Below are 13,330 nucleotides of genomic sequence, written 5' to 3' on the forward strand. Positions count from 1 at the left end.
CTTTTAGGATCCTCATTCTATCCTATAACATATTTTTATTTTGTTCCACTTCACGTTATTTGCAATTCTGATGGACCTTCACCTTATAGCTTCACCCAAGTTTCTATGAAAAATTTTGAGCTAGCCAGGGCTTGAGGCCGAGGTTCTGTATCACAAAATGAGAAATCTTCTGGTAAACGATTTATTATTTAACACTGTAGTCGACCGAAATTTAGCAACCACTGCCATGTGCCTCTGGTGAGCCTTTGTATCATAGAGGCTAGAGAGGTGAGCACCACATTTCTCAGAATTCCTTGCAACTAGAGTTCTGGGTAAGTGCACTCTTTCACAACTGTGGGGTGGAAAAAACAAACAGAAGCTATGTGTCTGCTAGTTTAGTTATTTCCTTCTTGCAAGCCCTGTCATGGAGACTTGATTATTTACAGCAGCATTCTAGCATCTAGTCACCAGTTTCACAGGTACTGAGGAGTGGTTGCAGTAATATTTAGTAGCTTTCTAATCCCTAAATAGCAATGATGGTTTATTTCAATCTGTATTACTGAACTCAACAGTGCCAGTGGCAGCCTCTGGATTGCTATTCCTCATTGTGGCAGTAGTAGTTGTTCCTTATATGCTCACTTTTGTGGTGGTGTGGGAGTCACTCCTGAAGCCTATGCTACACAGTCTTCTCCTCTAGCCTTCCACTGATTTTCTTAACATCTACATCTCTAATATGGCTTGGCTCTATGTCCCCACCTAAATCTCACGCTGAATTTTAATTCCCAATGCTGGAGGGGGGTCTGGTGGAGATGACTGGATCATGGGGGTGGTTTCTAATGGTTTAGCACCATCTCCCTAGTACTGTCTCGTGGTTGAGTTCTCACAAGATCTGGTTGTTTAAAAGGGTATAGCACCAACCCCTTTGCTCTTTCTCCTGTTCAGCCACGTAGGACGTGCCAGCTTCCCCTTCCCCTTCTACCATGATTGTAGGTTTCCTGAGGCCTCCCCAGCCACGCTTCCTGTACAGGCTGCAGAACCATGAGCAAATTATACCCCTTTTCTTTATATATTACCCAGTCTCACGCAGTTCTTTAAAGCAATATGAGAACACATGAATACAAACTCTGACTTACATTTCTTTGTGTGTGGAATACCTAGAGTAGTTTCTGTTTCTTCCAGTAAACTCTCACTGATATAAGCACATTTGAGTATAACTGTTGCACTCTCATAACAGGACCACCAGCTAGGTCACACTACATAATGTCTACAAGGATATCATGAAAGACCTTGTTAAATACTTTTCTAATATCCTAAGATACAATATTCAAACTCTGCATTTTCTCTGACCTTGAAGTTTAGCAATGCTGTCAAAAAAGTAAATTATATTATTCTGATATGATTTCTTCTCAGGAATCTATGCTGACTTATAAGGATCCTGATCTTTCCTAAAGGACTCTTAAATGTTCTAGAATCCTGCCCAAGAATGACATTGAGCTCACTGGCCCCAGAACAGTGATGTGATTCTAGTATCAACCCTGTGTCTATATACTGGTTCCAGTATATTGCTTACTTGCTATGAAAATCTTGGACAACATTCCCAAGTCTCAGTTTCCTTAGTGCTAAATGGTAGTGAAATGCTATTTTACAGGATCCTTGTGAGGAGTAAATAAGATAACGCATACAAAGTCCTGAGCACAGTGTTCGGCCTGCAGTAGGAGCTCAATTAATAACAGCTATAACCTGAGAAATTCACCTTTTTCTCCCTTTCCAAAAATAAAATAAAATAAAATGTAAATGTACTCTTTTATACTTCCACGACACTCTACTCATTTTCTCAAAGAGACGTCAAATTTCACAAATAGTGGAAAACAGTTCTTTCATTTCAAGTCATATCAATAGATATTATCAAACATACTCTTGGTCAGGAGGTGCCAAGTGCACTAAGTACTTCTCTAGCATTTGCTTATCTTGCCATTCAAACCCCTCTTAATCATGTTGATGCTATTCAGTTCATTTTGGAGATCATCACTATCTATAGAAGCCCCATTGGCTAGCTTACTGAAAAAAGAGAGATGGAGCAAGGTCTTGGAGGAGGCAGGAAAAGGTGGAGGTAAGAATTTGCCGTGGGAAGAACAGAGCTGCTCGACAGCTCACCATCTCCAGTCCCAGGAAGATACGGTCTTTCTCACTGCATGGGAAGCAAGGCTGGCAATGCCTGGGGCTTCCCAGATGCTCCCTCTTATCAAGTTGTTGGAAGGACAAATTAATAGGATGGATAGATGAATATTATCCTTTATTGATCATCAACTATATTTAAAACACTGCTAGGCTTGTTTTGAATTTACATAATACACACACCTGCACACATATACACAACAGAGAGACAAAACATATCACTGAAACTCAGACAGAATTAAGTAACACAATTAATGATTTGGCTTCACATCCCGTGCTCTTTACTATACCACACCATTTGTTCAGAAAACATTTCATGAACTCTTACCAAGTGCTAGGTATTGTATTAGGTATAAAAAATACAGTGGGGAATGAACAAAAAGCACATGCTCACAATAAAGCATGACAGTGCTGTAAGAGTGAAAGCTTGGGGTGAGATGGGAGCCTATTAGAGGGGCACTTATTCCTAACCTGAAGTTGACAGAGGAAGCAACCTCTTAACTGAGCCTGAGTGGATGAATGTGATTTAGCAAAAGAAGGATAAATCCCACAGAAGGATTTGGGCATTGCAAGAGGCCAAAGGTGAAAAAGCTCTGTAAGAGCTGAGAAGCTGGAAGAAGGATGAAGAGGGAATAGAAAGGTAAGTAGTAACCAGAGCATATACTGCTTCTTAACTGGTGTTGAGCTTTAGCCTATAAACAATTGGTAGTCACTGGGAGGTCATAAGCAGAAGAAAAATGTGCTAAAATCTGTATGGTGGGCAGGGAATGAAGATTGGAGGCAGAGGATCAGCTTAGAAGCCTCACAAGTGAGAAACTATGAGGACTTTCACTAAAGAAATCCAAGCCGAGATCATGAGAAGAGGAGAGGGATATTTAGAGGGCAGAACTGATGAGATGTTACTTCCATGAAGGGTGAAGGAAGAAAAGGAAATTAAGAATGACTCAATTTTTTAACCTTATTCCAAAGACCACATTTAAAACACCTATACAACTTCTCTAGGTACTCGCATTATAACATTTCATTTTTTTTCTATAAAGTAGGGAGCAAGGTCATCTACTGAAACTGAGATGGGAGGTAGCAAGAAGAGATGTAGTGAAGATCTAAACTAGCCACTCTGTAGAATGAGGAATTGCTGAACCGAGAAACACAGGCTTCCAGGAAAGTTCTGAGGGCCCAAATGGGGCAGAAGGTCTTGATCTGGTAGCCCTCATCTGTACAGATGGAAGATTATCCTCAGCAGCACTCAATAGCCAGGGTAAAGATGCAGAGAAGATGAACACAGAGACTGGACCATATCAAAGTTTTCCAGGAGAGGCAGAAAAGACAAGATATTAGGGCAGAGGAGTTTAGAATATAAGAGAGTGGCAGAAGCAATGAAATATAGCCTCTAAGAGGAGTTTAGAATATAAGAGAGTGGCAGAAGCAACGAAATATAGTCTCTAAGCTGGATATAGAAGTGAAGGGAGGATGTGCTAATAAAAAGAAAGCAGACTAGGAACTAGGGTCAGGGAACTAGAGGGCTCTCATGACAGCATTTCCCAAAATGTGTTTCTCAGATACTTATTACACAGGATGTTAATCACTGACAAGTTCCTCATTAAAAGCTTTTCATGGTCAAATAAGTGAAGGAAAGCTTGGGTAATGTAATTTTTAAACTTTCCTTCCTGTACTATTTGCATTTAATAAGTTAATAATATATACCGTAGTTCTGTAATAATTTATCTCTAGGATAAATATGCATTTCCCAAATACTTCTGATTATTGTATATTATTTATCTATATTTATCAGAGAATTTCACCGAATGGGTATCTTAAGGAACACATTTTCAGAAGGTGTGCTCTATGAAATGAGAAGTAGGGATGGTAGAACACTTGAAAAGAAAGTAGCTTACTAAGGCAGGAGGTTTACCTGAAAGTTCTCTTAGCTTCCAGAGCTATGTATCTTTAGTTCTACTATAACACACATACACACACACACACACAGCTTGACTCTGACTCTACTGTAATTAGTATTCATTCATGAAACCAATATTCCAAGAGCATGTACTATTATGTGGCAGAGGAGATTTATACAGCATTCTTACCAGGACAAACTTCATAACTTATCTGGGGAAAAAACAGAAACACACAAGAAAAATGAAAACCTGGCTGGAAAGTATGGCTCTTCCTCAGATACCCATAAGATATAGTTTCCCTCCAGGGCAACTAGTGCTACCAATATAGCCACAGCTCTGTAAGATCAGAAAGTTCCTCCATAAAAACAGAACTAAGATGAGTAGAACTGAGCTGAACAAACGAAAAAGCTCCAGTCTTGTCTTTGCTGAAGCTACTACTCTCCCAGAGTCATTCATGATGAAATAATCTCTCCTACCCCATCAATCTGATGACACAGATTCTTGACCTGGTTCTAATCTACTCCAGGATAAGAAATCCTACAAGTTGATTTTCTTAAATGACAACCAACCTGCTTAAACCCAGTGTCAACCATTCAGAATTCCAACTGTCACAGACTAGTATGGATAAAGCATAATCCGTAAGGAAGAAGTAGAGATCCACATGTAAATACTGGCTAGTGCCAGATTGTGAAGGATCTTGGTGACACAGCTGAAGCCTGGACATTCCTTGGGGAATGAGGAGGCCTTATGGATATATGAATAGGAAGACCGGGAGCGGGAGGGTAAAAGTGATGCCATCATTGTTAAAAATAGGTTTAGAAAGTTATTCTTAGGGTCCATGTCCATTTTCAAAAAGTCAGATCAAATTTTAAAACATTTTTTGTCATTTTTCTCCGTTTCCCGTCAAAGGGTCTGTGGGTAATTTTCCTTCCTAGAGGTAAGGAAAATAGGCCCATAATTTCTAGCTTCATGGTTAAAGGTATAAAAGAGAAAGTGTAAACATAATTTAAACTGACAAGGATGTTAAATCAGGCAACTCACTTGAAACTCCAATGGGAAAAGAGATGAAAATCAAAATCTTCAGTACATATTGTAGAGATTTTAGAAAACAAAATAATATACTGCTATCATCTTATGAGGGAACAAAAACGCTATAGACACATTAGCAAATGTGGCTTTGACTGATGTGACATAAGCTGAGACCTCATACCAACTAATTTAAGAAGTTTTAAAGATTTAGATTATGAGAAAAACAAAACTACAATAATTATGTGGTTTCAGAAAAAGTTAAGTCTTCCCTCAGTAACTTCTTCACATTCTTTACTACTACCATACTACAATATGACAATCTCTAGGGGTTATACTAACATCACTTGATTAGAATTTTGGAAACAATGAAGTCCCACATTACAGAATGATGTCTAACTTGCAGAAACAAAAAACACAGAAAGTTGGCTCATGGGATTTAAAACTCGCCGAGGTCCATAAAACAACTGCAGTTATAAAAACCACTATCTGCTCAACTTCAAAATGGGCTTTCAATAAAACCTCTGTGACAAAAAGTCATACCTATATATTCAGTTACAACAAAATTATAACATATATTGATTTTTGTGGATGTCAAACCTAAAAGTCATACACAAATTGTGTAGAAATCTGTGGTGTAATTTTAAAGTATGATGTTGGAAACATCATCATTGCTCTCTCTTCTTTGAAACATAATACACTGCAATCCAAATGAATTCAATTCTATAAAGACTCATTTTTCTTAACTACTATATATATGCTGATGTTCAACTATATGACTGCATGAAAAGTTGTTTATGCAGCTTCATGAGGAGCTCAGTAACTCCCTAAAGATACAAGACAGCACTCATGATCTAACTGATCTGTTAAGAATCATAAGATTTGAGTTAAAAAATTGTATCAGCTTATGGAAAACTGATATTACATGTGGATGAAAAATGTGTTAACTGTTTTACCACAGAATCTTTGTGATCCACTTGTACCCTAACACTGGCTGGTTCTGGAGGCCACAAGACCATCCTCTGCAGTGTAGTGAGGCACATTACGGATGCAGAAAACTTACTCTAGTCAGATGCCCCGCTAGGAATTTCAGGAAATCCAAGATTTAGGCTGCTTTCTGGGAAAAAGGCTCAGAAGACCCACCAATGGCAGGAGATAGAAAATTCATACTCCACCCGCAGGATTATGGCAACATAGCAATCTATTTACATTTTGTGCTTCATGATCTCTCTATCCAAAGTACATATGCAACCATAATGGGCTACACAGAACTAGGAAATGTGAAGAAAGCAGCAGTACTGAGCCACGTGACTTGAAGCTATGGGTCAAACTTCACAGGAGGAGTAGCAAAAAGAAAAGGGTGGGCAAAAAGGAAATGGAAGTATCTGAGAGAAAATTCTGGTACCCATTTTGCAGTACCAGCAAATTACTTGAATATTTACAGTCTTCTAGGTTCTACAATGCTAGAAGTCATGTAATTCTGCTTTTCTACCATTGAGAGGCAATACTCTTCAGTGGAAAGCAGCCTAGTGCTTGCTTAGACTTTGACACTAACCACACAGGACTAGGGTAGGACCAGGACAGGAAGAAAAAGGTCAGTTGGTGCTAAGAGAAAATTTGTTTTTGCCTATAATTGTGAAATCACAATGACCTACAATGTTAACTGCACTATCTTAAAAAACTATTTTTAAAAAAGAGAAGTGCTGGTCTGTGAAAGCATTCCTATTGTCATCACTCTGTAAGCAACAGAGGTCAGAGAGAAAGTTTGATCATCATTTTAGCCACTGCAGCACCCCCAGCACTGTGCCTCACATATGATAAGCAGCAGTAAATATTCATGGAACTGAATCTTCTGTATTAGCATCCCTGTCTCTTAATCCTTCTTTCTAGTGTTTCTTATTTTCCCACCTTATGTCTTCCCATAGCTTGCACTGCTCTGTCGTTGTGGTTTAACTGATAATTTGGACAACACAAAATAATAGTCTGTTGAATTTATTGGAAGATAATTTTAGGTTCACTTTTTTTAATTGGAAAAGTAAATGTTAGGAACATTATCTTTTTCACTCTAAAATACTTTGCAAATTAAGCTGTGGGTTAGCAACCTTCAACAGAAAAAAGTTCCATATCTCTAAGTTGAAGATGTGTTGCTTTCTGCTATATTAAAATACAATTTTAAAAAGCTGACTTGTGCCATACTCTTTTTTATTGTTACATAAATCTAAGAGACAAAATTTTCCACAATTGGCTATAAAAAGTAACACAGAACTAGCTTGGTTCCTATAAAAGTAACCTTTCAAATTAGAAAACAAATATTCAATGTAAAAAAGTCACATACTTTTCATAGTTCCATCTTCTTCTTCCTCATCCTCACTGTTTATCACCATGGTCCCCAAGTCGGATTCCAACATGGTGCTATTATGTTCAATCATGGTCTGGGCCCCTTCACTCATCGTGCTTGTGGCCCGCATGGTGCCCACACTCTCCACACTAGTCTTCACCATGGTGTGGGAATCCAGCTCATCTTCATCCTGCAAGCAAAATACTGCAATGAGGGAAGACTTTTCTGTGACAGCTGGATTTAATTCTTAACAAGAGAATGAATATATTATAGTTTTAATACTTATAAAAATACGATTAGTACTGATTTTAATATAGACATACATACAAATATTATTTTAAGAGCAAAAATTATTCAAAATAACCTAAAGCTTTAGGTAATTAAAGATCAAGCAACAGATACTGATGAAGCAGAAGGCTGCTAGTTGCTTTTAAAATAAGGATTAAGAAAGTGAACTATCAACAAATGCATAACAAAGAATACAGTGATGAAAACAACTAAATATATAAAAGAGAGTACCTTTAAGACAGAACACATTGACACTTTGTATTATAACGAGCATAATGATGTCTATAACCTTGTACAAGAGCCATTAGTTTTTTCTTTTAAATTATGGCAAAATATACAAATACATATACATAAAATTCACCATTTTAACAATTTTTAAGTGTACAGTTCTATAGCACTAAGAATGTTCACAGTGTTGTGCAACCACCACCATTATACATTTACAGAACTCTTCATCCCCCCTTTCCCCAGTCCTGGCAACCTCTATTGTACCTACATGAGGTATCCAGAATAGGCAAATTCATGAGTACTATTATAGTACTAGATACCTCATGTAAGTGGAATCATACAATATACTTCACTGAGCATAATGCATTCAAGATTCAGGTATATTGTGGTATGTTGTGTAATTTCATTCCGTTTTAAGGCTGAATGATACTCCACTGTATGAATACACCACATTTTGTTTTCCTATTTACCTGTTGATGGCTATTTGGATTGTTGACACCTTTGTCTACTGTGAATAGTGCTAATGTGAACACTGACCTACAAGTATCTGTTTGAATCCCTATTTTCAGTTTGGTTGGGTATTTACCTAGAAGTACAATTGCTGGATCACATGGTAACTTCATATTTAATTTTTTGAGTGCCCAAACTGTTTTCCACAGTGGCTATACCATTTTACATTCCCACCAGCAATGCACAGGATTCCAACTTCTCTATGTCCTTGACAACACTTGTCATTTTCCTTTTCTAAAAAGTAACAGCCATCCTAATGAACATGAAGTGTTATCACATTGTAGTTTGATTTGCATTTCCCTAATGACTAGTGATGTTGAGCAATCTTTTCGCATGCTTATCAGCCATTTGTATATCTTCTTTGGAGAAATATCCATTTACCCATTTTAAAATGGGTTGTTTGGTTTTTCTGTTGTTATTACAAATTCTGGATATTAATTCCTTACCAGAGATATAATTTGCAAATATTTTCTCCCATTTTGTGTGCTTTTTACTTCATTTATAGCATCTTTTGATGTAAGTTTTTAGTTTTGATGAAGTCTGATTTATCAGTTTTTTTTCTTTTGTTGCCTATGCTTTTGTTGTCAAATCCCAGCTTTTGAATGTTTCACAGAAGAATTGAGTCAGTAATATAAGTACAAATTAAAAGTGCTCTTTAAAACATTCACCAAAGATATACTGGAATAGGGTCACGAAAATAAACTAACAAATCCTGTCTGAAAGACCAACTGATAATCCCAGTGCTCTCGGAGGTCAGGGCAGAAGGCCAGGAGTTTGAGACCAGCCTAGGCAATACAGCAAGACCCTGTCTCCATAAAAAATTTAAAAATTAGCTGAACATGGTGGTGTGCCTGTAGTCCTAGCTACTTGATGGGCTGAGGCTGGAGGATTGCCTGAGCTCAAGAGTTTGAGGCTGCAGTGAGCTATGATGGTGCCACTGCCCTTCAGCCTGGGTGACACAGCAAGACCCCATTTCAAAAAGAAAGAAAGGACCAAAGAATCGGCTATTTAGAAAAACTTGATTATGTACTGAAATTCATTTATATTTATTCCATTTTTAGTAGAAACATATAAGGAAAATCTAGTTCTGGCAGAGTTGACAATGCAAATCTGAGAACATCAATGTTGAGTCTCAGCAATTTGGGTTGTATAATATAACAATAGTTGGACAGCTGTTTGATACCTTTCCTCTTCCTAAACCTACATGATAAGCTTGGGCATTATGTCTCAAAGTCGTTTGCACTTCTTTCATGATCCTTTCTCTTTTAGAAGACTTCTTCATTCTCAAGCCTTCAACAATCTAATAAGTCGAGGAGTCTCAAATCCTGAAATCTTCCTATGTCTTTACTTATTATGTAAATGCTTAATGACATCTAAAATTTGACAGTCCCAAATCAGATATTATTTGTCTCTCCAGTCCCTCCTATCTGTCTCCATCCCCAACAACCACCACAAAGCATGGTAATCTTCACTTGCTACATAAAACTTCAATGTCTTCTTACATTTATTTTGTCTTTCATTCCCTATATATGTAGTTCTTTAAAAAATTCTCCAATGGAACAGAACAGACAAAACAAGTCCCTCAGAAATAATGACCACACATCTACAGCCATCTGATCTTTGACAAACCTGAAGAGAAACAAGAATAGGGGAAAGGATTCCCCTATTAATAAATGGTGCTGGGAAAATTGGCTACCATAATAAGAATCCTGAAACTGGATCCTTTTCCTTACTCCCTTATACGAAGATTAATTCAAGATGGATTAGAGACTTAAATTGTTAGACCTAATACCATAAAAACCCCTAGAAGAAAATCTTAGGTAGGACATTCAGGACATAGGCATGGACAAGGAGCTTCATGTCTAAATACCACCAAAAGCCAACGGCAAGCAAAGCCAAAATTTGACCACATGGGATCTAATTGAACTAAAGACTTCCTGCCAGCAAAAGAAACTACCATCAGAGTGAACGGCAACCTACAGAAGGGGAGAAAATTTTTGCATCTACTATCTCTGACAATAGGGCTATATCCAGAAATCTACAAAGAATCAAACAAAATACAAGAAAAAAACAAACAACCCCATCAAAAAGTGGGCAAAGGATATGAACAACATTTCTCAAAAGAAGACATTCATACAGCCAAACAGACACATGAAAAAATGCTCATCAATCACTGGCCATCAGAGAACATTGCAAATCAAAACCACAATGAGATACGCATACTCACACCATTAGAATGTCAATCATATAAAAATCAGGAACACAGTTTGGAGAGGATGGTGGAGAAATAGGAACACTTTCACACTGTTGGTGGTATTGTAAACTAGTTCAACATGTATGGAAGACAGTATGGCAATTTCCTCAAGGATCTAAGAACTAGATGTACCATATGACCAGCCATCCCACTACTGGTAATATACCCAAAGGATTATATAATATTCTAATAAAAGACACATGCACACGTATGTTATTGCAGCACTAATCACAATAGCAAAGACTTGAAATCAACCCAAATGTCCATCTGTGACAGACTGGATAAGAAAATGTGGCACATATACATCCATGGAATACTATCAGCCATAAACAGATGAGTTTGCGTCCTTTGTAGGGACATGGATGCAGCTGGAAACCATCATTCTTAAGCAACTGTCACAAGAAGAGAAATACTAAACACTGCATGTTCTCACTCATATGGGAAGGAACAATGAGTATCACTTGGACTCGAGGGAACATCAACACACTGAGGGCCTATCATAGGGGAGTGGAGGGGGGAGGTACTGCATTGGGAGGAAATACATAAGTAAAATGGAGAATTGATGGGTGCGACGAGTTGATGGGTGGGCAGCACACCAACATGGCACAAATAACATATGAACAAACTGCACGTTATGCAACATGTACCCTAGAACTTAAAGTATAATAAAATAAATAAATAAATAAAGTAAATAAATAATAAAAAAAAATTCTCTCTTAGCTCCATCTCTTCTTTTCCATTTCCACTGCTACTGGGTATAATCCTCACTACCTCATAGGTGGTTTACTGCAGCTAATGCTTCCTGACTGAGGACTCTCCCATCTAACTTTCTAGAGTCAGGCAGACATTGGTTCAAATCCTGGCTCAAATCACTTATGAGGCATAGGATCCTTGTTCCCAAAGATTGATGATTAAATAAAAAGGTAAGCAAAATGCCTGCATGCTACCCGGAACAAGGTAGTTTCACACCTTTCTCAAAGTACATGGCATTATACTAACCTTTCTTGAATACTATTTCTATTATTCTACGGAAGAATCTACAATGGCTCCCAGTTCCTGCCTTCATTAAAGCTAAACATTTCTGCCTAGTTTTCAGTGTCTTCTATGGCCCAATCCTATTTTCCCATTGTTCATATAACCTCCAATACAGGCAGGCTGGACTTTAACTGAATCTCTCTTTGCCATAACTCCTTATGATGCTATGCTCATTGAAGACTTCCTTTGTGTACATGTCTTATTCTCTATCCAGAACCCCCTTCCCCTCTATCCATTTAACTAAATCCTACCTAGTTTCAGATCAAGTATCTACTACTTCCATGGCTAATTCAGTCTTTGTTAATTATTCTCTTTTCTAAACTTCCACAGAATTTACAACCTGCATTATATACTTTTGTATTCAATTTATGATCTCATATTGCAAGCAATCGTTTTGCAAAATCTTTTATAAATGTAAGTACCCTATGGACAAGAATGTCTTTGAGTGCCTCTGAATCCACTAAAGTGCTTCATTTAGTATTCAAAACACAGTAAGGATTTGTGAAAGTTGTCAGAATCAAAATGAAAACATTTCTGTTTAAAACAACAAAAAAACAAGCAAAAACCAACCCTGACAAATGGAGCAAAAGAAAGCCATAAAGAGCTGGTCCTCATGCATAAATGCCTGATAGCAAAAGCTATCACAAAAGACTCTGCCAAAACCACCACTTTGCACAACGGCCATTGCAATCTTACATGAAAAATACTGCGAGGACATCTACCCAGCAACTGCCTATCCAACCACAGACTGGCGCACAAGGATAAGGATTTCAAAACAATTAGGCAATTCTCCCCATTTTTCCTTTAAAAACCTTCGTCTTCCTTTACCCCCCGAATATACACATCGTTTACTATAGCATCTATACTAGCACTGCAATGCCCTATTCTAAAATAAATGTTACTTTCTTTTAGAGAGTCATTATTTAGGTTGACACGTTCAATACATATTGACTTTTTCATGGAATTACAAAATCAGGGACCTTTACAGTTAGAGAGAAACTAATTCGAACCATCATTTTATATCTGAAAACACTGAGGTCCATAGAAAATAAGAAACTTCCCTAAGGTCACACACCTACTTAAAAGTAGATCTGGGACTAAGAAACAAGTTCTTTTATTTCTTAGCCCATTATTCTACTACATACATGTACCTGAATTACGTTTAAATTTTGATCTACTTGAATGCTTAAGTTTGAGGTGCAAGCTTACAATTTTAAAAGCTTATATCACCACCTTCTATTCCCAAAGAGTCCCATACAAATTATGCAGTGCATTCTAGTCCAAGCCACCATCTTCTCCCACTTGGAGCATGAAAATAGCCTACTGACTGTTCTTATTGTTTCCATTTTTGCGCCTTTTAGTCTCACTCACATAGGCAGATTGATCCCTCCAGAAGACATGACATCATGTTACTCTCCTGCTAAGGACTCTGCATTTGGCCTCCTATCACCCTTAGAATAAGATCCAAAACCTTTATCATGTCCAAATGTGATCTGGCCTATCCCATTTAGTAATATCTGCCAATCCCATCTCCTATCACATTCCTTCTTGCTCACCAAGCTCTAACCAGGCTGACCTCCTTTGCTGTTTCTTGAGCAT

General features: G+C 37.6%; 1 protein-coding gene across 1 annotated transcript in view; it reads right to left on the minus strand.

Moving 5' to 3' along the window:
• Window positions 1-13,330, minus strand: part of STK3 (serine/threonine kinase 3) — a 267,782-nt gene that overhangs the window by 100,162 nt on the left and 154,290 nt on the right. Inside the window, exon 6 of the mRNA XM_017892571.1 lies at window positions 7,414-7,606. Within this exon, the coding sequence (XP_017748060.1) occupies window positions 7,414-7,606 (193 nt within the window). The remainder of the gene's footprint in view (window positions 1-7,413; window positions 7,607-13,330) is intronic.

The sequence above is a fragment of the Rhinopithecus bieti genome, unplaced genomic scaffold, assembly GCF_001698545.2.
Source record: "Rhinopithecus bieti isolate Rb0 unplaced genomic scaffold, ASM169854v2 scaffold_73, whole genome shotgun sequence".
Lineage (NCBI taxonomy): Eukaryota > Metazoa > Chordata > Mammalia > Primates > Cercopithecidae > Rhinopithecus > Rhinopithecus bieti.